General features: G+C 38.0%; 1 protein-coding gene across 2 annotated transcripts; it reads left to right on the top strand.

Annotated features, from left to right (window-relative positions):
- GC (GC vitamin D binding protein) lies at positions 1 to 27,441 on the top strand. 2 transcript variants are annotated; one of them, XM_072973177.1, is made up of 14 exons: positions 1,338 to 1,375; positions 2,371 to 2,452; positions 6,497 to 6,566; positions 7,344 to 7,476; positions 8,050 to 8,261; positions 9,438 to 9,570; positions 9,875 to 9,969; positions 13,360 to 13,489; positions 14,514 to 14,716; positions 15,420 to 15,549; positions 16,000 to 16,097; positions 18,036 to 18,168; positions 23,134 to 23,185; positions 27,269 to 27,441. In XM_072973177.1, exons 4-13 carry the CDS (start codon positions 7,348 to 7,350, stop codon positions 23,158 to 23,160), a joined length of 1,290 nt encoding a protein of 429 aa, XP_072829278.1. In that variant the 5' UTR covers positions 1,338 to 1,375; positions 2,371 to 2,452; positions 6,497 to 6,566; positions 7,344 to 7,347; the 3' UTR covers positions 23,161 to 23,185; positions 27,269 to 27,441. The 2 variants fall into 2 exon arrangements, with proteins under 2 accessions (XP_072829283.1, XP_072829278.1); XM_072973182.1 differs by lacking the exons at positions 1,338 to 1,375; positions 2,371 to 2,452 and adding an exon at positions 1 to 154.
- Positions 27,442 to 27,547: the final 106 nt, after the last annotated feature.

The raw sequence follows: 27,547 nt of genomic DNA, 5'->3' as shown, positions 1-27,547 counted from the left end.
TGGGGCCAATAATCACAAGGGGTTTTAAGGTAGAAAAGGGAAGCATAAGAGATGTCACTAAGGAGAAAATGCACAAAGAGATACAAAGTTGCTGATCTTGAAGATAGAGGAAGGGGTTCTTGAGCCAAGAGGCCAACTCTAGAAGCTGGAATAGGTAAGGAAATGAATTCTCCCCTAGAGACTCCAGAAGAACACAGCCCTGCCGACAACTTGATTTTAGCTCTGTAAGACCTGTGTCAGACTACCCAGTAGAACTGTAAATTTAAGCCATTAAATGTGTAGTAATCTGTTACAGTAGCAATAGAAATCTAATACATTAGGTTTCTGGGTCCTGTGACAGACTGGGACCTCCCAAGGGAAAAGAGCGCTGAGTGACGGCATCTCATTGTTGACAGACTGCAATTTTATTGGCCAGATCCAGGGAGAAATGAGCAGGAGATAACTGGGATACGTGTGGGCTCATTTCCTTGCTTTCTCAAAGTATTCTATTTTTACCTTCTCCTCCATGTTCCTCTGACCAGGGGAACCTGGTCAGCCTACCTCCTAAGAGAAGGACTACAGCATGTCACGTGGGATCCTAATTACAGGGGCACATGTATCTCGTAATTTATCTTATCACTGCATCTCACTATAAGAGTTGCTAACATTCACTGAGGGTTTACCACATGTTAAGCAAGAGATGTACTAAATATTTTTATATAGATTAACATTTCAGAGAACAGCCTTAACAAGTTACTATTTCTCTTCAATCTAAGATTTCTCTTCCCTGAATACAGCTATGAGTTGGTCATTACCCTATGTGAGTATATTTCAACAGATACCCCATTACTTTAAAATGTAAGTAAAACTTTGGTGATCAAGTCTTCCAGTGTGTAAGTCCCATACTTCAGTTTCATTATGGGATTGCTCATTTGCCACACATGACTTGTGACTTTCTAACTTCAGGTATTTCTCCATGTTGTTCTCCCCACTTAAAATTCCCCCCACCCCCGGCCCCGATTCACTTACTCCTGTTAAAGTCCTGCCCATCGTTCATGGTCCACTTCAAGTAATAACTCCTTTCATGAGGCTTTCTAAAAGCCTTTTTTCATTCTATGGTTTCATGACGCTTTGTTTCAATCTCTTCTATGGCAATGATCACTATCAGTGTTCTATTCTTATCTCTACAATCAGACCTCAGGTCCTTAAGTACTGATGGCTTTCACGTTTTTGGCATGGTGCTTTATCATGTTGTTTATTTTTATATTGCTTTGAAAACTAAGCCCTGCAATGAATTCTAAATTTCCAAGTCAAAATGCTGAAGACAACACCCTCACTCACACCGAAGGTGGGAGAGGGAACTTGCTCTTTTATCTTCACTCCTGCAAAAGCACTTGTAAGTGACAAGGTGCTCAGCCTTGAAGGGGAGGGGAGGTGGAATGAGATGCGTGAAGAAAGAATGCCTCCTTTGGGACTTTCATGAATGTAGCATCTATATGCATTACCACCTGTGTTGAGCCCAAAGACATTAAATTTCAGTGAGTCTCTGAGGCCACCCACTACTGCAATCACAGTTTCTGGCCAACTGCCCCACTGCCCCTGTATTAATTTTCAAAATACAAAATGTTCCACTGATGGCACCCTAAGAAGTATAGTCAATTTCCTCTCAATTAATCTGTAGATGTCATGCAGAACTCTTAGTATTAAAAAGAATTGAATTTCTTTCCATCGACTCTAACTCAAATCACACCTGCCTGCAAGCATCAATATCAATATCAAAAACCAGAACAATGCTTTATGCAATGAGGATTTAGAGTGTCGATGGGAATGCGACCCCAAAAGCCTGAAAAATGAACTAAAAGTGCTAGTTTGATTGCCACTTCTTTATTGACAGCGTTTTTAATGATATAACAGTTTTATTTAGTTCCAATCAGGCAGCTTCCTAAACCAACCCAACAATGTTTAATTTCTCAACTAAAACCACTACTCTGAACATCTAGCCCAACTAGTTTGAATGAATACTACAAACCATATTCTTCAGCTGAAAAAAAAAAGCAATTATACTGACCTCTTCTGAAATAGATGAGTCTGTTGGTGTAGAATGGAAATAAAAACACCAAAGGAATAAAATTGCAAAAATATAAATGCCCAACAGTTCTAAAAGCCCATGATTCTCCAGAACATAAGAGGAAAATAGCAGCTTAAGACAGTCCCTGGCAACCTGTATAAGCATGTATTCACATCAACATTGTTTACGGTCCACCCACTGTTCATGGTATACAAACACCTTTTCTAGGGAACCAAACATCGTAACAGCAGTTAAAGCATTCAAAATACCCTTTTTAGCAAAGTTTATACCAAGACAGTGAGTACCGTGTTGTCTATCTCCAGTAGATTGAAATCTCACGAGGACAAGGATGTCTATTTTGCTCTCCATTGAATACTCAGTACTGAACCCAAAGCCTGGTGCAGAGTAAGTCTTCAAAACATGTATGAATGAGTCAGCTGTGTGGGGAGAGGGGAGATTGCAAGAAGCAGTGAAGACTTCCTGAAAGTAAATGAAGTGTTTTCAAAAGCCCAGAATTAGATACAATGTACCAGAATGTTTCACAATACAGATGGAAAAGGGAATGCTATTGCAAAAAGCAACAGTTCCATTAAATGACATTTGTAAACATTTAGCGCTGAGGGGTCACAATGTGAAAGTGATTTCACTAGTGTCACTAGGATTATGTCAATATTTACTGAAACCATATCGTATCAAAGTCCAGACTGCCTTCTTCATAACTACATGGCACATTAACAGTATGTCATTTGCGATTCATTTGAGATAGGATTTAATTATATGAATCAAAGTGAGCTCAACGGGTGTGAAAACATTTATTAGGCAGTATTCCATAGAATGAGGAAACAATTTATATCATATTGCATATTAACTTCAGTATTCGTTATTTTTTGATGAAAAAGTGATTAACATATCTGCTTAGTCTGGTAAGCTATAGATCTTCTCTGAATAAATGAATTTTTATAAGAAATATTTCAAATAGTCTACCTGAAAGATACATGGTACAACAGCTTCCTCTACCGGGTATTGTTAAAAGAGCAATTCTATCCTCAGAATTCTCAATTTCTTTCCTGCCTCTTTTGGGCTTCTTCCCTTGCTTCTGTCTCGCCCAAGGCTGAATATTCCAGCAAAAATGGTTTCAAAGCCATTTTAAGTCTTACATAGTTGATCTAGTTTTCCACTTTTTCTATCATCATTTCGCTTTCTAACTAAAGCAGTACATAACACCCAGGGATTCCAATGTACTTCTGTGCAAACACAAACAGTTGATTTAATTAAAGCTATATAACAGGAGACTTATCATAGTGTTCACTTACACATGCGCTCACATTCTCAACACACTGAACAAAACTCTACTTTCTTGGAGAAGTGAGAAATCTGAATCTGGAAAGCCAGAAACAAAATAGTTCTTAAAATGTTCATCGGAGGTGTCCCCATTGAATGCAGACTCTCATTTTGCATATTTCCTGAGTGGTCACAATGAAATTAAAATGATCTCTGCAGTTCTATAGGAAGAGTTTATGAAACAATGTTGGCTCCTCTGCATTAAGAAGAAAGGGGTTCTACTAAATATAAAACATATACAAGTTTATACTGTACAGCACAGGGAAGTGTATTCAATATTTTGTAGTAACCCAAAATGAAAAAGGATATGAAAGCAAATGTATGTATGTACACGTATGACTGAAGCATTGTACTGTACACCAGAAATTGACACAGCATTGTAAACTGAATTAAAAAGAAGAAAGTTCTTATTAGAGCTTTTTGTGTGTGTGTGGCTTGAAACCATAAGCTTTGGGGGGAAAAGACTCTGATAAATTCTACTGCTTCTAAAAGAGATGATTTTATAACCTTTTGGAAGTGATCTTAAAGTTTGAGGACAGAATTGTATAGTAAATTCAGGAATCTTTAATATATACAGTTATTTAAATTCCACTTGAATATTTCTAGGACAAAACAAGCTCACTTCAAAAAGCTGCTTATCATTTCAGTTATCAATTAGCTGCAGCTACAATAAAATTCTCTCACACTAAACTGGTACCAACCACCAGTCCTTCTTCCTAGCTCTACTTAGGAGCAACATAAAACAACACTGCCTCCTACTACCCCGTCTCCGACTACAGGAGGGCAGTTCTACCCTAAATGCTTTCCCTCTGTGCCCTTATCTTCAGCCCCACTGAATACCATTAATAATTAATGGAAAATTTCTGCCTTATTTTGACCTTTTGAAACTGTGACAATATCCAACCTTGTAAACTAATCAATAAATTACAGTAGCTCTTTATATTCCGTCGACTATTAGCCTCATCAACCCGACTGACTTGTCCCCGTTTCCAAGATAATGTGAAATTTGAACCCGCATGGTTTTTTCCACCTTCTCTTTGATCTTGATGGTATTTGAGTTTGTCTCTTATTACAAAATGCTGCTTAAGAGTGCCTTTATCCCTCAATTCTGACTTTTCTCACCTTAGTAATATAGTGTGTGTCAACCAGAAAGACACAGGGTGCAGCAGCTTCCCCTACAGGCAGTTCCCACCAGAATCAGGCATTTTCACCACTAATTCTAACAAATCCTAAAGAGACTTTAATCTCTTTTTAAAGGAAAAAAAGAAAACAGCCCCTTCCCCCCCAGCCTGTATCCAGCCATTAACACTTCCACTCCAGACCATCAAGCAAAAGTTTCTACTTTGTCTTATGCATATTCACTCTTCCACAGAGCTGAGGTGATGACACTTAGGAGGTAAAAGGTAAAGGTAGTCACCATCATATCACCCAAGGTGAATTTCCCAATATTTAAATCCAGGAGGATAAGCTGCTAAACATTAAAACCATTTAGGACATTCATATATACTTTTTTTTGGAAAGAGAGAGCATCAGAAAGCATTGGGAAATTTCCTAGACTTACTTGCATAAATGATGAATCAGGGAAGGAAAACACCGGCTGCCTTCCATGTGTTCACCCTCTTGTGTGTGTAGTAGGCCTGGGGAACAAGTGGGTCTCACCATCAGTACAGAACTCATCCCCTGTAGGAACGAGCTCTTCCCAACCTCTTGAATGGACTTCAGAGTAAGTTCTATGATTTTTCTGATCCAATAATAAAGTCCTCTGGTCCTTCTGAACCTCAAAAGAACCACCTCTTAACAGTCCTGGGAAGGTCTGGTTAGTTTAATAATCAAAAATTTGTAAGTTCATTTAAAGTTGACGCTGGCCCCCAGATCTGGTGTGTTTCCATCCTTTTGCCGATGGTGGCAAAGGGATTGTCCTGTCTCCTCTCTGCAGTTCTCTTCTCTCCTCTCCAGGCAGCTTTTAGCTCTTCCAGGGGTAACTCACAGAACAGAGACGCGAGCAAGAAAGGAAGCAGCAGCAAATACTAATTCAGTGGGTAGTTTGGCGAGACAGTGTTGTTTTCTCTGGTAATGGGAACCATTCAAAAGTTGTCACTTCTCTTTGTGGGTTTTTTGGAGCTTTCTCTCCATCACCCTGCAGTCTCTCACATCCAGCTGGCACCTGGAGACCTCCCTTTGGCCCTTTGATTTTCTAATTGTATCTGCACAGAGGTATCCCACTGTTGGTAGTCTGCTTCCCCCTAGATAAGCCTTTTTTGAGGCGGATGGGAGGGAAGACATTTAAGACAACTACAGGCCAGCTTGCTCTCCTGTCTGATGTACATCGTGGACACAGGCCACAGTAGAGCTCCCTGCCACCCAGTCTTCTCCTTTGTTGCCCCAAGTCACTTAACCAGCCCTTTTCAGCTTTTAGATTCCCCAGTCTGAGTCAGACACCTGTCCCTTGTACACCAGCTTACAGGGGTCGCCTATCAAAGTCTGTTTCCTTGAAGCCCCTCTATGCTTGAAATGAGAAGTACTCTCCCACCATTTCCCTAAACCTACCACCCTTAGAACTTTCCCCCAAAAATATTTTGCTTAATTTCCATCTTTTCCATCAGCTCAATTCCTAGCCTTTCCTTAGAGCCTGGAGGAGGGTCAGGGAGAATGGGTGGCAACACCAGCTCGCACACCCCTCCTTTAAAATCCTTAGCTCTTCACATTGGAATACAGACGTACTCTCCATTTATTTTTTATTTCTTGTTTCTCTAAAGGCCTTAGGTGAGATCGAGGTAAAGAAAGGAATGAAGGATAAAAAGATTCTCACATTGTTGGAAAAACAGAACCTAAGAGAAGGACTGACTTATCAATAGGTTCTGACTCACTAGTTGGTATATATATTTTGATTTACCTACTTCTGATATTCTTTTCCTGCCCTCCATTAAGATTTATAGCAAATTCTGATCCATTGTGAGAAAACACAAAGGCACCAAAAATGAAACTGCAAATAGAGAAAATGCTACTTTCCCATCAATGCATCATGTGGAAGACCCCTTTATATGTACATACATTTACTGTAACGTTTTAAGGGAAAAGATACAATTTTTTACTATTTCTGGTTCCTAGGCCAAGATTATGAGAAAGATAAAGTCTGCAAGGAACTTGCCAGTTTGGGAAAAGATGACTTCACATCTTTGTAAGTATGAGGTATTCACGCACTCTCTTGGTTACCTGACATTGACTGAAGCTAAGTGTGCAGTGACTTCAATTCCGTGTTGGGGGCTAATCTGTTCTCTGCTAACATTGAGAGGATAGTGGGCAGAGATGTTGGGCAAGCAGAGGACGCCCAAAGATTCCAGCTCAGCTGTAGTTACTGTGGTCTAAGAATTTGTCACAAGTTTTTTAATAAGTTGAGGGAATAAGTACACATAGTTTTCTAAGGTGAATTAAAAGCAAGTAGTACATGCTAGGACTCCGGCAAACAAAGGCAATAAAGGTAGAGACCCAGTTCATTTGCGGAGGCTGGAGGGAAGAAAGAATATGAAGCTGGTCTGATGGAACACCCAAATCCACCTTTTGCTGCTTTACAAGATTAGTTTTTGTTCTAGGTAAACTGATTTTTAAAGTCAATGTTATTATTTTCATTCATCAAGAACATGTGTGCATTGTTAGCCACTATATATAAAAATAGATGAAAAGACAAATTTCTTCTGTATAGCACAGGCAACTATATAACATCTTGTAACAACCTTTAATGAAAAAGAATAAGAAAATGAATATATGTGTGTATATGCATGACTGGGACATTGTGCTGTACACCAGAAACTGACACATTGTAACTGACTGTACTTCAGTAAAAAAGAACATGTGTGCAATATTGCATTAGAAAACTGAACAGATTTTGTATCACAATGTGCAAATGCGAAAACCTTTAAAAATTCTGAATGTGTTGATTTACTTTTCCCCTCCTCAGGTCAATGGTCCTATACAGCAGAAAGTTTCCCAGTGGCACATTTGAACAGGTCAGTCATCTCGTAAGTGAAGTTGTCTCCTTGACAGAAGCCTGCTGCACTGAAGAGGCCGACCCCGACTGCTACGACAACAGGGTAGGGCTGTGCGGTTGGCCATCTCTATGGTGGCCCATAGAAGCGAGTCAAGTAGGCTCTGATGTTATATCTTGGGGGAGTCTTAGCAACCCACCCACTCCAAGGTTGGGGAAAATATGAAGCCTATTATCCCTAGAGCCCAAGGTGATTCTAGTACAACAAGCCACTTTTGCCCGTTAGTCCGACAAATTCCAAATGAGAACAAACACCCAGTGGGGTTTTTATAGCAGAATGCAGGTTGGCGATCATATCAGAATCAATGGAGCTTTTTCCAATGACCTCCCTCATCCTCAGAGATGTTAACATACTTGTGGAGAAACACTGAACTAAAGGATAAAACCTATAAAGTCTGCCCTCGCACACAGCCCACAGTAGCCCTTCGGTCCTACTGTGAGTCATGTATTAACATAAGACCCCATACGTGCCTATAACTGCAATTATTCCACTTGTCACAGACAGTGTGTTACCAACGAGAGTTTTAAAATTTAAGGCTAAGATGTTATACTACATGGAGAACTACAAGCCTGAAAGCTCGCCTATATGAGTTTACTTGCTTTTCTTTTCTCATCCTAGACTTCAGCACTGTCTGCTAAGTCCTGTGACAGTGACTCCCCATTCCCAGTGCACCCAGGAACCGCTGAGTGCTGCACCAAGGAGGGCCTTGAAAGGAAACTCTGTATGGCCGCCCTGAAGCACCAGCCACAAGAATTTCCTACCTACGTAGAGCCAACAAACGATGAGATCTGTGAGGCATTCAGGAAGGACCCCAAGGGGTTTGCCAATCAGTAAGCCGTCTTCATTGTATGTGGAACTTCAGGGGATAAAACAGCCAGCATGATCTAACCGCCTGCTCTAGACACACACCTCTTACACCACGACCTGGACAACTTTCAGTACCAAGAACTTGGCTGTCACCCAAGACAGCCCATCTCTGTCAGTACTAATGATTGTAAATGTCTTTCTCAGACAGAGATGCAACCAACCTTCCCAAATTCCTACCCTCTCTCGCCCATGTTCTAGTATCCAAGCAGAAGCACCTGGATGCCATGTCCACGTGACATTTTCAAATATTTGACAGCAGCTACTGTGATTCCCCTTATGTTAGGGATCCTTACACACACCATCTGATAGAATTTTATCACTGTGCACAAGTACTTAATTTCTGGTAGAGCATAATAAACAGCCCCTTTCTTCATCCCTGTAGTGCATCCCCAGAAACAGCTGTGAACATGACACACGTACCACATAAGTGAACATGACTTTCACCTTCTCTTTGTTTAACATTCATGAGGAGCCAGATTATACATTGTTTCTTTAGTCTTGGAAGATCATAAAAATGAAAAATGGGAAAAATTATGATAATAAAAAGTAAATACATTTTACATGCACACACATACACAGACTGAAGTCAAAAGCAATGTCATTCAAACTTGCATTAGAAGTATGAAATCAAGGTCATGAGTTTATAAAAATTGGCTGGCTTGCCCATCCCCGTACATTTTCGGAGGATTTTGCCCAAGATCTCAGCATCTCTTTAGACCCTTAGGGGCTTATGCACCTGAAAATTAAGATGATTTCAACGAATAAGCACACCTATACATTAACAGTCATCTAGAATAAACAGACAATGAAAGATAAATGCCTAACATTCACTTTAATTTGTTTGATCAACATTCATAAGCAGCTACTACAGCCCATGCACATGGCAGACACTAAATGAATAAAGGGACAAATGGGCCCCTCTCAAGTAATCCACCAGGAAAATTGGAAAGATTTTTTTAACAAAAATATTGATAAAAGTGACTAGTTTTATGACCCTTTCTTTAAAACCACAGTGCTTTTTAGATATTAAAACTATAAACTAACATAACATGCATCCTTTTTTTTATCAAATACATATGAAAAAGTAGATTGTTTCCCACAAATGTTTTGACCAATCCTGCTATCTTCCCCCCTCACAGATTTCTGTATGAATACTCCATTAACTATGGGCAAGCTCCTCTGACAATTCTAGTCAGTTACACCAAGAGTTACCTGTCTATGGTGGGGTCCTGCTGTACCTCACCAAGCCCAACAGTGTGCTTTCTGAGAGAGGTAGGTGTCATTTTATTCCATATGATGTTCTTTTCTTCCTTCTATTAATGCCATTTTTTTAAATAATGGTAAAAAAAATTCAGATTCTGGAATCCATAAATGTTTCTAAAATGCCTCTTTTGTATTTTTTTAGTTGGAATAACACACATAACCACCTTTGGCGGGGGGGAATAAGTTCCTTTAGTCAGAATTCAGTTTTCTAGTTATTGAAAAAAGTCCTAATGGTCTCCTTCCGGCCATGCCTGCTCACTGCTTTCCATGGATCCTGACCATCTGATGAGATTCTCTCTCACTTGTTTTCTAGAGACTTCAGCTTAAACATTTATCACTTCTCACCACTGTGTCGAATAGAATCTGTTCTCAATATGCTGCTTATGGGAAGGAGAAATCAAGGCTCAGGTAAAGATTCAGCACCATCAGCAGGTTTAGCTGTTTGTTTCTGTAGTATCTATCCATTATCTTAGGATTCTCTAAGAAAACACTTAACAATAGAAGATACAAACCATAGTGTTATGCTCCAATAATCTTCAAAAATAGGGCCCAGTTATTTCTTTTCTCTTCACAAAATATGAACAATAAGGAACAAGAACGTTGTAAAAACATAATTTGCCTTTAATCAACTTTTTCCCATATACTCACATGAGAAAACTGGTAGACCACTAGAAACTATTTCTTCAATATTCATATTGGCGTATATTACAAACACACAAGCAAAAACAATTGTTTTTGTTCATCTGTTACTTTCACTGCCCACTTTTTTCTTGGGAAATGACTTCCTGAATTCTTGTTATATGTACTATATAGCACAAAGCTTCATATCTCGTATGCTTCATAAAGTTATCATAATCATTTAGCTACTCTGTAACCTTCAGTTTGATCTTTGTATGGCTATTGTTAACTTCAAACTTTAATTTTGACAGCTTCTGTTTAGCCTTCTCTCATATATCCTCAGACATCCAGATTTATATCTTTAGTATTTATAGTCTCTTTAATTCCGTTTACTCTGATCCACAAGTTTTCTCCTGTAATGGACATGAAATAATCCATTCCAGCTCCAGATCCTAAGGCTCCCCAAAGAGCAAAGAAACTTCCTTCATAAGTCCTTTAAAAATAATCTTCCATTAGAACTACTCAAATACTAAATGGTATTTTCTCTAGACCATCCCCTTTAGTTTTCCTTTTGCATTAAGAGTATTTGGTTAGTGGAGCATAGAAATTTATAGTATAAAACCACCTATAAAATGTATGTTTTAATCATAAACTTATACCTGCATTAGTGTCTGAAAGTTTCTCCAAGGAAATATCACTGAGTGTGAACAATTGCTGCCACATTTTTTTTTAACATGAAAAACTTAAGAGACTTCCTAAATATCCCTAGAATAGAGCATGTTTAAATTATGATACATCCATATGGGAGACTATCAGACAGTTGGCTGTAATTATATTTTAAAAGAATATTTAATAAAAAACAAAACACTGCTAAAAAATCAAAAATACAATAGAAAGACATTCCATGCTCATGGATTGGAAGAATTAATATTGTTAAGATATCCATACTATCCAAAGCAATATGAATCTTATCAATATCCCAATGACACTTTTTGCCAAAATAGAAAAAGCACCCTAAAATTCACATAGAATATCAAAGGAATCCATACAGCCAAGACAATCTTAAGAAGAATAAATTTGGAAGCCTCACACTTTGATTTTGAAGCATATTACAAAGCAATAGTAACACAGATGCTGTAGTACTGGCCTAACATGATACATAGAGACCAACGGAATATATTAGAGAGCTCCAAAACAAACCCTTATATATTTGGCCAAATTATTTTCAACAACGGTGCCAAGACTACACAAGGGAGGAAGGACAGTCTTTTCAAATGGTGCTGGGAAAAGTGGATATGCACTTGCACAAGAATGAAGCTGAACTCTTTCTTACCTTATATGATATAGTACAGTTAACTAAAAATGGATTAAAGACCTAAGCGTAAGACCTATAACCAGAAAACTCCTAGAAGAAAACATAGGGGGAATGTTTCAGGACACCGGATTTGGCAATTCCTTAAAAATGACACCAAAGCATAGGTAACAGCAAAAATAGACAAATAAGACCACATCAAACATAAATTTCTGCACATTAAGAAAACAATCAACCAAGTGATAAGGCAACCTATGGAATGGGAGAAGGTGTTTGCAAGTCACATATCTAATAAGGGTTTAGTGTGTAGTATGTATAAGGGACTTCCACAACTCAACAAAAAATAACTTGATTAAAAATAATTGAATAGGAGGAGGGTATAGCTCAAGTGGTAGAGCACATGCTTAGCATGCACGAGGTCCTGGGTTCAATTCCCGGTACCTGCTCTAAAAATAAATAAAATAAATAAACCTAATTACCCCTCACCACCACCCCCCCAAAAAAATTAAAAAGAAAAAAAGAAGAAACAGAAGAAAAATAATTGAATAGACAATTCTCCATAAAAAGATACGTAAATGGCCAACAAGCATATGGAAAGATGTTCAACATCATTAAACATAGGAGAAATGCAAATCAAAACCACAAGATACCATCTCACATGCATTAGGATGACCACTACCAAAAGAACAAAATCCTGAGTGTTGGCAAGGATATGTAGAGACTGGAATCCTTATACACTGTTGATGGGAATGCAAAATGGTGCAGCCATTATGAAGGTTCCTCAAAAGTTTACAAATAGACTCACCATATGATCCAGTTATCTCACTTCTGCATATCTATACAGAGAAATTCAAAGTAGAATCTTAAGGAGAAATTTGCACACCCATGTTAATTGCAGCATTATTCACAATAACCAGAATAGAAACAACCTGAATATCCACTGACAGATGGATAAAGTGTGGTATATACATACATACAATACATACATGTATTACGTATTATGCAGCCTTAAAAAAAATCCTGTCACATGCTACAACATGGACGAACACTGAGGACATTTTGCTAAGCAAAGTAGGTAGTCATGAAAAGACAAATACTGTATGATTTCACTCAAAAGTAATAAAAGTCACAGAAACAGACAGTAAAAAGGTAATAGCCTGCCAAGGGCTGAGGGTAAAACAGTGGGGAAGTGACAGTGTTTAATAGGTAGCGAGTTTCAGTTTTGCAAGATAAAAAATTTCTAGAGTTTTGTTACATAAAGGTGAATACACTTACCATTACTGAACTATACACTTCCAACTAGTTAAATGGCCAACTTAATGTTATATGTTTTTTGCCACAGTCTAAAAAGAATGATACAAAATCTATTCCTGATATATTAAGTGAAAAAGGCAAATAATAAATACTTCAGGGAAATACACCAAAACCTTCACCCTGTGGTCTAGGGTGATAGGACTTCATTACTCCTTTTATCTGCAGTTTCTAAATGAATTTACAAAAACTTTTTTTAAAGGCTACGAGGGGCCACAAAAACACAGCACTGGCCTTATAAACAGAGACATTAGTGTTTTCTTCATTGCTGTCTTACATCTAACATCTTAAAGGCATGCTTCAACTATGTAGATCTGGCCAGAAGAGAAGTTCTATGTCAGTACCGAAAATATAAAAAGATTCACTGAGGATGACTGAATCTTGAATAGTGACTTCTGCACAAAGGATCCATCACCTAGCACATGTGCTCTATGCAGCTGTTGAGGACAAAGAATGGTATTAAACTATGGTATTATTCCTCTAGACTGTATGTTCATAACAAAAGCCAAGAAAACTGAGAATATGGCTAGGCTAACAATTCATGTTTAACTGTTTAGCCATCTCATAAAATTTGCCCAGAAAGTGCCTACTGCAGATCTGAAGGATGTTTTGCCATTAGCTGAAGATGTTACCACAATCCTCTCCAAGTGCTGCGGCTCTGCCTCTGAGGACTGCATGGCCAAGGAGGTAAGAAAATCATCATCATCACGGGCCACATATTGAATGGCAGGCACTCTCCTAAGCTGCCTGTCATATGCATCATCTCAGTCTTCAAACATATCCTATGAAATTTCAACATTGCTAACTCAGGTTTACATGTGAGGAAACAGCAGATCAGCAAGGATAATTTGAGGTGATACAACTAGTAAGGGACAAAGCCCACACACAAGGACAAGATTCTTATTCCTAAGACCTTACTCTACCTTCACAGCCCAATGCAGCATCCACTAGCCATACAGGGTTAAGTTTAAATGGTAACACTAGCCACACTGCAAATGCTTAGTATTGAACAGAACAGACGGAGATCATTTCATCATCACAAAGTTCTGTTAGACAACACTGCAACTGTTACATTATTAGAACCATCTAATGTTTTTACTATACCTGTTAAAATTAGATACTCCAGTTTTTCACCATTTTCCATTTATATAATCCTTTCAAATAGATACAACTTTGAATTGTTACTTTACATAAAGGTCACTCCAAGTCCGTGGACCTCTTTGGAAATAGATGCTCTGTGTTACCTTGTCTTTTTCCATTAAGGATACCTGTCTGGGTCTGTAGGTGTTTTTCTATAACCTGACTTCTAATGGCCAAGTAGGATTCTACTGTATGTACCTATTGCATGTACTGCATTTGTCTATCTAAATATACCATATTTTTATTTAGCTGGTCCTTTATATTTGATTTAGGTTGTTTCAGTCTGATATTAAGCAGTGCTGCCCTCAGTAGCCTGATAGCTAAATCTTCCCTTCACCCATAATTATTTCCTGAGAGTAAATTCCTGGAAATCAGGTTGTATACTTTAAGGCTTTTAGTACAGATTGACAAATTGCCCTCTACAAATGTTCTACCAATTTATTTATAAGAGTATTCATACTGACTTTTATAGACACCATGCCAGAGCTTATAAGCCTATGTAAGCCTTCCTTATTGTTAATTAGATCAACTGGGAAACTAACAATGCACAAACTCACAATTGCTTTTGTAGCTGCCTGAATACACAGTAAAAATCTGTGACAGCTTATCCACGAAGAATTCTAAATTTAAGGACTGTTGTCAAGAAAAAACACCCATGGACATTTTTGTGTGCACATATTTCATGCCAGCCGCGCCAACACCCGAGCTACCGGACGTCAAGTTGCCCACAAACAAAGATGTGTGTGATAAAGAAAACACCGAAGTCCTGGATCAGTAAGTACAATTGATCTAATTTGACAGTATTGGTATTCACTAACATTAAGTGACAAAGAAATTGAAATGGGAAGGAATGGTAAGCCTTTATTTTCCTCCAACTAAGAACTAAAATACACCATGGATGGCTCACACTGAGCTGCATATACTACAAGTTGTGTGCATAGTCATTGCATAAAAATATCTCAACTAACAGGCCCGAAAATCAATTATAGAATTAGCAGAATTTAGACTGAATTGGGACTGAAACTCTAATTTACATTTGTCTAAATATTCATTGTTTTTATAAGTGCATCAACAATGAGATGAGACAATGGAATAATTTACAGAAACTACTTGCACAGAAAAGCTACTTAAGGTACCTACTTGATGATTTATACAGGGTTCATTGTATTATAGTTGCACAAAGGACACTTCCATTGCATTTGAAGATTTGTTTATATATAAATACATAAACAAATGTATATATTACTACACACAGAATTTTAATTTAGTTCAATGAACTAGTCACAGTAGCTTCAAAGCAGTAACTTGCATTTCAATGAGAAGATTGCTCTTAACTTAAAACCTGATTTGGAGTCAGTTTCAGTTAAACCTAGCTAGGTGTTCTGCTTTTGTAACAGATGTCAAATTCCAAAGCATGCCATGCATACACAAATCTACCCATGTTAAAGAGTATTATCTCCTCTCTCTCTCACACCAGGTATGCATTTGAACTAAGCAGGAAGACCCACATTCCAGAAGTGTTCCTCAGTAAAATCCTTGAGCCAACCCTGAGAGGCCTGGCTGAATGCTGCAACTCTGGAGAGTCTACTGCCTGTTTAAATGAGAAGGTACGATTTGCTACATTGTCCTCACCAGCCTCGGTAGAGATCAAGGGTTGGCAAACTGTAGCTCGTGGGCCACATCTGGCCTGGTGGCTGTGATCTAAGAAAGGTCTTACATTTTTAAGTGGTCTAAAAATAATATTTCATTAGACATGAAAATTATATAGAACTCCAACTTCAGTGTTCATCAAGTTTCATTGGAACACAGCCACATCCACGGTTTACGGCCGCTTTTGTGTCATATTGGCAGTTAAGTCATTACGGCAGACTGTATATGGCTTACAAAGCCTCAGATATTTACTATCTGGTCTTGTGTAGAAAATGTTAGCCATGATCTGATGTAGAGAATAATAAACACTCATATTGATACATTGCATGGAATTCTGATTTAACTGAAATCTCCCTGAACAGTGTTTCAAGAAAAATAATTGTCATGTAATTATTATTTTCTTACAGGGCCCTCAGTTGAAGAAGGAACTATCTTCTTTCATTGAAAAGGGGCAGGAACTATGTGCCGATTATTCAGAAAACACATTTACTGAGTACAAGAAAAAGTAAGGGGCTTGTTCTGGCTGTTTCCTCCAAATTTATCAATAACAGCAGCCCAGTACTGTGATTTGAAGCATAGCTGAAGACTTAAGATGTGTTTAGTGAGCAATAAAAATAGGTGCAGTTAGGAGTTTTAAAGAACAGTCAACCTAGTATCTGTGTAAGAAAAAACTGAGTTCTTTTTGGAGGAAAATTGTCATGTGTATCAGCTGAGAGGTCAATTAGAATACAGCCACAAAATTATAAATTACCAGAGCCACAGGGACTTGATTCAAAAAAAGATAAAATTTAAATTAGCTCATATTCAATCAACATTTTTGCCATAAAGCTATCTGTAGATGTCACTACACAGAATTGAGAAATAGAACTACTGGAAAATGTTATCTAACTTCGTGGCATATTATCGGACAAGATAACTCAAACTTTCAATCAAGTAGAGTATCACCCATCACTAGTATGTATTCTCCATAAACTGGAAATAGAAATGTAAGTAAAGTTGTACAGTAGTCATTTTTCTCAAATCAAAGAAGAACGCATTTCTTTATAAATAGGTGTTTAACACTAAAATAATAGATCATAATAACGAAAAGTTTTACAGGCTTCCTGGAAAACATCTCTGTTGAGAAGACCCATGTCATTCCCAACTTCATTAACTAAATTTCTTAGATCCATTTCAAATCAGCTTGAACAACATAGGTCAGGTAAGCACAAACAGACCTCCACAAAAAGACTTTTCTAAAGAATCCCTAAGGTAGGAAACTTTCTTCAGTGACCCTCATGAAGCCTATCTTATCAAAGCTCTACATGAAAAATACTGTGAAAGACTTAAGTTCAGAATGGTTATTTCCCAGTGACCAGGAAATCCTATAGTTAACAGATTATGGAGGTAGAATAGAATCATGTTAAACAGATACTGCAAGATCAAGTTCACTGCCAACAACTTTGAACTCCCGGACTGACTGGAACAACTGAGTGACAATTTATATCATCTTAATTAACACAAAAAAAAATCTACTACAGTAGAACTGACACTGTGGGTTGTGAAATTATATAGGATTGAGACTACTGAGTCCAGGTATTTGAAATCCCACACACACCCTTTTTCTCCCTGTCCTCTCGGCTCCTCCTGGTTTAACTTCTCCACCTCCCAGCTGGGATGGACTCGTTTCAATCTTGTTTTTACAAGCGAGTTAGTCCCCCTCACTCTCTTGTCCTTCTCCAGCATCCACCTTACTAATCCCATCTCTAAATCTGGGTCTCCATCACCTCCCTTTGCCCACACCACCGGGTTGGCAAATTTCTTGGAGAATGTCATAAAACCAGGCTGAGCTATCTGTTATGAGGGTAGAGAGTTACCAAGCTCATAGACCACTCGAACTGGGAGAGAATCAACAGAATGCAAATCCAAGCACTATCTTGGAACTGAGGTGGAGAATTAGATAATAGTAGAGCCAAAAACAGGAGCCAAAGCTTCTGACCTTGTTTGTGTTTTCCAGCATAGCTAGTTGAGAAGTAGGCTGAAACTGACAGGGAAATTGCCTAAAATATGAGAGAAGAGAACATGCATTAAGGTGACAAAGCCCTATACGGGAAATACTCTTTGAGGAGTTTGAAATCTAGAACTGGAGAGAAAATGAAAGTCAGGGAGGAGAGAAGAGGAAGTCATCCACGTTGATGGCTGTAATGGAGCGAACGAAGGGGGAAAGGCTGGAATTCAAATTCAGCAGCAGTTTGTACGTTTACTTTCATCATCTAAAGAGACAGATTTCACTTTCTAAGCTTGAATTGAGGCACTAAAAACCATGTCACTGATGGAAAATTTTCTTAAGGGCAATTTTTATTTTGATTTTTTTGTTGTAAAAAACCTGAAGTGGCTGTCACTTTGCACTAGACATGTTTATCAAATACATCCAGTAAAACCCTATGTAAAATTGGCCTTTCAGACTGGCAGAGCGATTAAGAGGAAAACTGCCTGATGCCACAGCCACGGAACTCAAAGAGCTGGTTGACAAGCACTCAGACTTTGCCTCCAAGTGCTGTTCCATCAACTCACCTCCTCTCTACTGCGATTCAGAGGTAAGCAGATTTAACCCTCTGCCGATGAACGCATAGTATTGAGAACTTATACAGTCAGATTTACTCATTTCTTTGTTACTGAACTAAATGCCTGTTCCATCCCATGGGCCAGTTTCATTGGCCTTTCCGGATGCAGTATGCGTTTTGTTCACAGGCTTCACCTGCCCCATTAGACTCCAGCAGTCATTTCATCTATTTAAAAGAGTCAAAAATGATAAGGACCACACTTCATTTCCCTTCACAGCTGATTTGGAGACATTAGTGACAATTCCAAGAACTTTGATGTCTCACACATTCTATTTCCAGAACATGGAGACTAGGTTAAGCACATGTCTATGCCAAATCAAAACAGTTTCTTCCTTTTCTCATCTCTTTCTAAAGGGCATGATATTAAGGTGTATTCCTTTTTGACTGGATTTCACTACTGCTCATTTTGTCATATGTTGGGAAAGAAGCATTTATGATCCATTTTTGACCCATCATTTTTATGTCTCTATAAAAATAATTCAGTTACAGTGTTAAAGTTGATACTGCCTACCTGGTGATTTAATGCCAATTAGAAATCCTTTTCTATAAGGTAAAGGACTTTTTTCAAGAATTTATATAATTTTTTGACCAGTTAAACCATAAAAGCAACAAAGCCTGGTTTCATATTATCATTTGATCATTTTTATATTCTATTTCTAGTATTATTCTATTAGAGCCCACTTGAAAATATCCAAGAACTTAAAAAAAATCACAAGAGTTTGCACTGGTAGAAACCATAAAGGTCACTTAGTGTAATTTTTCACTCAGTTAAGTCCTTCCAAGGGTCAGTCAGCCCCCATTTAAATACCAATAGTCAATTTATTTTCTCCCAGAGGAAGCCCCTTTCACTGCCCTGCTGGATGCCTGCACTTGTGAGCACATTTTTCTGTAAATTGTATCATGATATTCCCCTCATAGTTTCTACTGAGTCTAGCCTGGCTTTCTTTAACCAACCAGAAAATGTCTTTTCTCTGTTCTCAGTAGAGGCTCTTTTATACGTGAAGTGGTTTTTTAAAAGTTAGGCGTGAAGACTTGTTTGTGTGTCATGCACACCGATTCTCTTAACATTTTAGTGAAGTTTTGTTTTGTTTTGTTTTTGTTTGTTTGTTTTTACCATCTAGTAACTAACAAAGTCTTAAATCAGCCTGACACATTGAGCTACTTCATTTGGCTTGTTTTTCTTCTTTATACCCTTGGAGATTCTGACTTCTCCTCCAATTTCTACATATATACCCTAGTCCCAGACTCAGTTACCAATCTTGTTTGTAACAATTTGTAAAGTCAGAATTCCAGATGAAAAGAGTCCAGTAGAATAAAAGCTTATTCTTTAAATTCTGCTGGGAAATAGATCATGTTCCTTTTTCACTAAAATTCAAAACAAGATTCTAAACAAAGAATGGAAAGACTTGGATTGTTAGGATAAGTTGGTCATTATCGGGCATTAAAACGTTTGCCTAAAGCAACTAAACTAAGCAGCTCCTTCCTTTTCTACCAGCTGGCTTTTGGTAATACAATAGCTGAATTTAGGTCGCTTTTCCCAGGAGAGGGGGGGGAATCACCTTACCTAGAAGGCATTTGCTACCAGCAGAATTTGCTCTGAGGGTCTCATTCAGTCATTAAGGGGGGAAAAAATCCTAAATACTTTTTTACATTGTCAAAAATACCACTTTTGTAATCTGCCCCAGTCCTTTTATCTGTTCATCTACATACATACTTTCTTCTTTGACCTTTTGCAAAACAAACTGAGCTTTATGCATGAAAAAACATGCTTCCTTCAAGTGTCTTGCTTTTCATTTTTTTATTTGCTTTTCAGTATATTTTTCATTATAACATGCCATTTTCAAACTTTATTTTCAACAAGGATGAGAAGGCAGTTTTGTAATATTCTGTTTTCTTGCTTTATAACCAGTAAATTTATAGCAGTGCTGCTCCTGAGCAGCCAAACTTTCAGTAATTGCTAAAGAGAGATGAATGGAGTTGAGATACCCATGAACACTGAATTATTTAGAGCCCTCAGAGGGTAGACCCTCTGCTGTTCTTTAGCCTTTTTGATCATCTTTCTGCATTAATCTTATAATGAGGTAAGCGAGCTCACCTGTGCTTTCTGATTTCAGGTGAGAGCAAAATCTGTTAAAACAGCTTTCACTTTAATTCTCAATGTTTAGTGTAAATATTTGTTCCATTTACCCTATAATTTGGGTTATAATTTATTATTAAATCTCCTTGTCCTATATTTGCTTGACAATTTTGTTCCGTAAAAGTAATGCCCATCCGCTGCATTCACCCTGAGTCATTTATATCCCGGGATCCCTCTGTCTGCCCTTCTACACAGACTTGGCACCGTCGCTAAAAGAGACACAGAAGGGGTCTCTGAACTGCACTAGATTAGCGTTTCCTCATGTGGCAATCTACCCCAGCTACCCAAACCCTTACATTGAAATGACCAGGAAGTAGAACAATTAGTGTAATTTTCTTTTGACTTTCCCATGTCCCTCAGCACCGGTTCATTTTTTTTTTTTTTATTCCAAAGGGGCCCACTGACTGCAGAAAAACTTACAGTTGCAAAATTAGACTTGATTTTCTTTTTCCTCTCTATCATTCAGACAGAGCAGCCCTATTCATTCTTCTGAAAACTCATCACTATGCTGTCCCTAAGACGTCGAACAGAGTGCCAGTGGGCATCAATTAGGATTTCCCAGACGTTTCAGAAAGCCACTGTTATATGCCGGAGTTGATGATTAAAATTTAAAAAACAGTATGTGTACATATGCTTGACTAGGGCATTGTGCTGTACACCAGGAAACTGACACATTGTAATTGACTATATTTTAATTTAAAAAAAATCAAAAACACTCAAATGCCAAGAGCCAAGAGAAGCGGGGCAAAGAGGAGATGGACTCTTCCTCCCTTTCCCCCTCCCCCTTCTCTCTCATACTTCAGGAAAAAAACTTGGTTAGGTCTCCCAGTATAAGTAAATTTTATGATTCTGAATGTCATAGCTAGAATTTATTAAGCTATTACTACTTGTAAAGCAGAATATTAATAGCTTTATATATATGTATTCATGAAATGGTTGAGAACAATTCTAAATGTTAGGTACCATTTTAATTCCCCTCTTGTGAGCAGCTTGAATGAGATGTGCAGGGGTTGTATGTTAGGAAAATCCTAAATTGATTTCATATGAGTCTGTTACTGTCACTACATGTCATTGTCATAGACTTCGACTCTAATTTAGCTAATAATGATAAAAGCAAATTACTGATACCAGAAGACTATAATTCTTGATTGAATATCCAAAATTGTTATTAAAATAGCAAAAGTGATACCAGGTCAGTAATACCACTCTGAATTCAATTCATCTCACTTCCTTGGAATCTTCTTTCATTAGTTATACTTTTTCTTTTAAATAGTTCTGTCTAATTTAAAGTTACTTATCTCCTGATCTTAAGAAAATAAGGTACTTTAGACACTACTGCCTAGTTATTTTTCCTTCTCCTCACCTTACAGCCAAGATTCTTGAGAAAATAGTATATAATTCATTCTTCACACCTCCTGTTAATTCTCCTACCCTTTGCAGTATGGCTTCAGATGGTACCAAACTACCAATGACAAAGTCACACTGAAATCTTCTTGCTAACACTAATAAACATTTTTCAGTCCTTATCTTACCAGCTTTCTCTATAAAACATTTGATACCCATAATTCTTTCTCCTTGAAAGAACTTTTCAACATCTGTACTATCATAGTTTACCTTTTGTCCACGATTCTCTCCTTCTCCATTCTCTTCAGTATTGTCTTCTTTTACCTATCCATTAAATTTCTACACTGTCCAGAGTTTTTCCTTTGGTCTTCACTTTCCAAGACATAACATTTTCCCCGAGTGTTCAAGAATCCATGGACATGCGTTTAATCTTCAAATCTCTACCTCCAGTCAGGATCTCTCCCCTCAGCACCAAGACTTGTATCCCATTGTCCATGGGCTCTCTCGTCCCACAAGAAATTTGATCTCAACATGCCCAACGTTTTCCCCTTAAAACCTCCTGTTTTATTTCCTAAATTTATAAATGTCATCACCATTCACCCATTATCCAAAATGGAAGCAGTGATCTTTGATTTCTTCTTCTTTTCTGTATACACTCAACTAAATTCCAAACCCTCTCAATTCTAACTCCTTTATCTCTCTCAGCAGATATCTTCTTCTACGTTGTCAGTAATTAAATTTAGGCAATCGTTAACCTGGATTACAACCCAGTTGGTCTCCCATCTCCAGCTTTCCCCAATGCCTCACACCCAGTCCCATCTCTATCCTGTGGTCAAAATAACCTTTGTAAAGCACAAAATGGTTAATACATTCTAATTGGCCTCCACTGCTTCTAAATTGAAGTCCAATTTTTTTTTTTTTAATCAGAAGCATTTGGACCCTGGGTTTGCTCTCCAACCTGATCATTACTTCTTGCTCTTACTGCTTTGGTTCTCCAGAACCACCTGCAGTTTTTCAAGTCTATTAACCTTGCTCTTACCTCAAGGCTTTTGCATATAATGACTCATCCCAGGTTGCCCTATTTGCGCTCTGTAACCTGGCTAAACCTTTCATCAAGCTTTAGGATTCAATGTTGACATCACCTTGTCTGAGATTCCTTCCCTGGCACTCAACCCCATCTGTTATTCCTTAACATTCTGTGCACACCCAATTATTGGCACTTATTAACTTTGTCATTTTTTCCTTGTCTGTTTTTCCTGGACAACCATAAACTCAAGGGCAGGGACAGTATAAAACAATAAATGTGCAGGGTGGTCAATATAAAGTTCAACATGAGACTGCATTTTGACAAGAAGCTTTTCCTCTAAGCAAGGTTCAAAAAATTTTTTATACCTTCTGCAGGATCTATTAGTCTACAAACAAAATAGTTCATGATTTAAATAACTTTTTCATTTCAGATTGATGCTGAAATGAATACTCTGTAGTCCTGATGCATGTATATCACCTTAGGTAAGTATAGTTTTTAAATGCAGCAAAGAATCTAGCTTTGTACAAAGTATTTTTTAAATCATAAATGGGAAGGAGGCTATTTGTTCAAATTATTCTATTATCTAGTCAAACTCATCTTAGAGATGAGAATATTAAGCATACGGAAAAGTCAAGGAGCTTACACAAGAATATACAGCCAATTTCTGACCTATTTAGGACCAGAATCCAGGTCCCCAGCCTGATACTATATCCGTCATAACCTCACATCTAAGATAATGACAGCGCAGAGGTCATTTCAGGGATTTTAATGCATTCAGTAGGAAAAAAAAAAAAAACTGAGTTTAAAGACAAAGTCCATAAAGCCTTAAAGATAACACAGCAGGGTTCTCAGGAGAAAAGAGAATTAAAGCAACACTGTTGAAATATTATCACTTGCTTCTTTTTCACCCATGAAAAAAATGCCTGATATAGATATTGAGTATAAAATAATTTAGACATAACTTTATTGTTACTGTTTTTAATCTTTCAAAAAATTTTTGTTGCTTTATTACATTTTTGTGTGTGTTTTTTAGGGGGAGGTAATCAGGTTTATTTTTTTAAGAGAGGTACTGGGGATTGAACCCAGGACCTCTTACATGCGAAGCATGAGCTCTACCACTGAGCTATGCCCTCCCCCTAACTCTTCATATTCCTACAAAAATATTTTCTCTCCAGATTTAATTGTATTCATTTTAAAGATATTTCTTCTGAGATTTAAAATATGATTAAAAAAACCCACAATGGTTTTGGTTTATCTCAGATCTTAATTGAACTGAGGCTTTTCAATGATATAAAATTTTAATTTTACTGATGGCTTTTCCTAAAATGATATGAAAGCAAAAGCTATTGACTAATGAAATTCAAGCTTCCGACTATCAAATATTTGAATCACTAGAAACAGTAAGAAGAAAATTAACATTATTTTTCTGAGAGGCAGTACGATGGGGATGATCAAGGAAACTCGATTTTGGAAATCACGCAGTCTGGATTAGTCTGCTCTCCTATCCGTCTTTGTAAACTTGAGCAAGTTATTTATACTCCCTAAAGCTCAGTTCCCTTTTCTGTAAGAAGAACACTGTAATCTCTACCTGTCAGCACTGTCACAACAATCAGGTGAAATGACGACATACATAAAATTGCTAGAGAATAGTAGCAGTAATACTAGCAAAGCTGTTCCCACCGCTGCTTATACCACTGATACAACTGTCAACTGAAGAAAAACATTCACCCTGAAAGTTGCAAGTTAGGTTTTACTTGGGGACTTACTAAGAACTATAGCTCTGAGGGACTGCTCCAAAGAGGAAAAGGAGGAGCCACAATATGAGTTTTTTGCTGAAAACAAACATGTAGTTGAACATCAAAGCTTACTGCTAATCACAAAGAACAGATATCTCAAGTGAATGAATTTAGTACTTTTCTTTGTATGGGAAGATGCTCGAGTCTGAGCTCACTGAAATTATTCCTTAGATATGCATCTTAACTGTCTAGGACCAAGAGCTAGGAACCAGAGCACCAAAAGTTTCCCGTTTTCCTCCCTCCTGAAATCCTCTCAGGGGGCACCATCAGGGCAGATGCAGTGGCTGATGGCTGGAGGGCAGGCAGCATTGTTGTTCACTGAAATGGCAGCAACAGTCTTCCTCCACAGTCTGAATCTGAACTAAAACAAGTTTCCCTGACTATAGATTCTTGTGCTTTGGCATATGAATATTATGTCCTAAGGAGAAAGTAAGTTCACTGAATAATTTTTGGAGAAAAAGGTTCCAAGCCACACCTGATACTAGTATGTCAATTACACTTCAATTAAAAACAAAATCCAAGTTATTTGAGTGTAAATATTCTAGAGTTAAAAAAAATAGTATCCGGTCTTTGCTGCTAAACTAATCGTTTCCCCTCATTTAAATTAATCCAATCTCCCTTTATTTTATCCCACATGTCATCTCTATATAGAGTTAAAATCCCAACACCCAACAGGTATCTCACCTCCCACCATTCAAGACATCTCTAGCTTCCATAAGAGTCAGGGTTGTTTGGAAAGCTGTATAATAACTTCGTCTTTTAGTTTGTCTTTACTGGATTATGTTATTCTCTAGGAACTCAGTGTGTTTTCTTGGTATCTCATGTACATTCATATTCTTTCAGTCTCTGGGAGCACAAATGCAAAAGGAGAGGTAACACTAATTTGATGGATTAGGGTTTTTTTAACCTAACACCTTTCAGAAACACTTTTAGTGCTGGCTAAGTCAACAGGTGAACTGTTTTTTCAGTGACAGATTAATGAGGATTCTAATACACTGATTCTTCTGGTTCTAGTCATTAACTTCATCTTCTATGAAAGCTTTTTTTTAGTATTTCTCTCTTATTAGTCAATATTCTTCTATGGCCTTTAACTAGTCCTTCAATTTCTGCATCACCCAATTATTTGGCCACAAACACATTTTGATCAACTGGAAGGAAGCCCTAAAAATCACTCGCAAATTCCTTCCATTTGCTTCCACAATGTGTATGGACTTTTTTTTGAGCTCTATTTACCCACTGCCTGTTTATTAGAATAACGATCTGCAATTATGAGGGTGGTTATACTAGGAACGGTTACGTCCAAAAGAGCAGATTTTACCTTGTTCACAAGGCTGTGGGACTGGGGCACCTGTTATCTAGACATAATGATGTCACAATCTAAATGTTCTCTGAGGTTTCCAGAGCACAGCCAGGAGACTTTGGTTCTTGGGTTGCAGAGAGAATTCTGTAGCTCTATAGAAGAACCCTGGATTTATTCAATTATCAGTAACATTGCCCCAAAACAGTCCCAGCTGGGAGCTGCTCTGAACCCAGCATTTGACTTTGATTCCAAATAAATAGTGAACACTTGTGTCCCACTCCTCTCCCCAGTAGACCAGCCTTTTCTTCATATTTTAAATTGTTCTAAAAAAACTGCTCTAAATGTTTCCATTTTTTCCTATGAGTTTTCTTCCTATAACGGGTATGTTCTAGATGACAGAAGTGGCATAATATTTTAGCATGAAACAGTTCCTCAAACTATTAAACCAACTTTGGCTGACTACGGATTTCATTTCAGGGAAAGCCTGTCCCTCCTTAAGAGATTTGAAAACTTGTAGACACTGAAGCTTTTGTCTCAGGGTATTCCCATCCTTAGTTACACTTAACAATTCTTGTCGCCACTCAACAGTTTGATACCATTTCACTCTTAACACAAGTCTTTTTAGAAATCCGAGTTGTCATCTTGACAGTTACTGGTCCCCCTGATCAATTTCTTCTAGTCCGGAAACTGACTGCGGCCACTTTTGCATGCCTCATTAGAGGAAACTACGGTCTTAGTCAATCTCACAAAGCCAGTTACCTTTTTTTCCTTCAGTTTTGGAAATAGTGTTCCTTGGGTTGCCAGCAGAGAAAGTTGGCAGTTGGCTCACATGGCAGAATCAGGTTAAACAGGAACTACTACCAGAATCACACTCAGCACAGCTAGGTACTCACACTATGAGAAAGAGGAAAGCACCAACACGTCCCCATTTCCTCCTCACTCCAAGGAATAAACTCACTGAGGACAATCAAAGACAGGATTTCCTGCACTGTGCAAATAGAATTACGATACAACTCTGCTGTAGCGTCTTGGAAAAGAAAATGAACGAGGGGAAGACACATATGCCTCATTACAAAGCAGAAGGTGATTTGATAAAATGTCTTCACTTGGTGTTTTACTAAAATAACTAGTGAACTATGATCCAGTCCCATGACTGAGGGGCCTCATGTGCCATTGGTTGCTTTTTTTTGCTCTGACGATGATTATTTATACTCATAGGTCATAAAGTTACATACACCATTACTTCAAAGAAAAAACTGTATGATGTACTGTGGTGTAACAGTGAGGGTCTGGGAATTTCTTAGATTTTATTCTGGACCCATCAGGTGGGCAACAGTGGATATACGGGTCTTACTAGACAGGTTTATCTTTATACATAATAACCTGACTGTAGATGCATCTCTTGAGCACTACGATGATTATTGCCTGTTAGCTCTGTTTTTCTAACATTTTTCTCATTGTTCTCCCAGACCTAGAGCTGGAACCCCACCCCCCGGGGAATGACATCTGATGACCTAATCTAAGCCAAACCTGAGCTCCTAGGGAGACAGCTAGGATACACCCTGCTTGTTATCAGCTACAATATCCTCGTACAATGATAAGTATGATGATTTGTTACCAAAATAAATTGATATATGCAAACTATAAATGCAGCCGAGCATGATGTGACAGTGTTGACCTTCAGCGCTGTCCCTGTGACCTTCACAAAGATACTACAGGAGGCAGCCTCAATCTCGCCAGCCCCTGCG

This window comes from Vicugna pacos, chromosome 2 (genome assembly GCF_048564905.1).
Source record: "Vicugna pacos chromosome 2, VicPac4, whole genome shotgun sequence".
Lineage (NCBI taxonomy): Eukaryota > Metazoa > Chordata > Mammalia > Artiodactyla > Camelidae > Vicugna > Vicugna pacos.
The sequence above is the reverse complement of the archived record's forward strand: the minus strand, read 5'-3'. Positions and strand labels throughout refer to the sequence as shown.

Coding starts and splice junctions, on each gene's coding strand:
- GC (XM_072973182.1), top strand. CDS start 7,348: ATGGTCCTATACAGCAGAAAGTTTCCCAGTGGCACATTTGAACAGGTC. Junction 7,477..8,049: donor CCGACTGCTACGACAACAGG/GTAGGGCTGTGC, acceptor TTCTCATCCTAG/ACTTCAGCACTGTCTGCTAA. Junction 18,169..23,133: donor CTCTCTACTGCGATTCAGAG/GTAAGCAGATTT, acceptor TTTTCATTTCAG/ATTGATGCTGAAATGAATAC.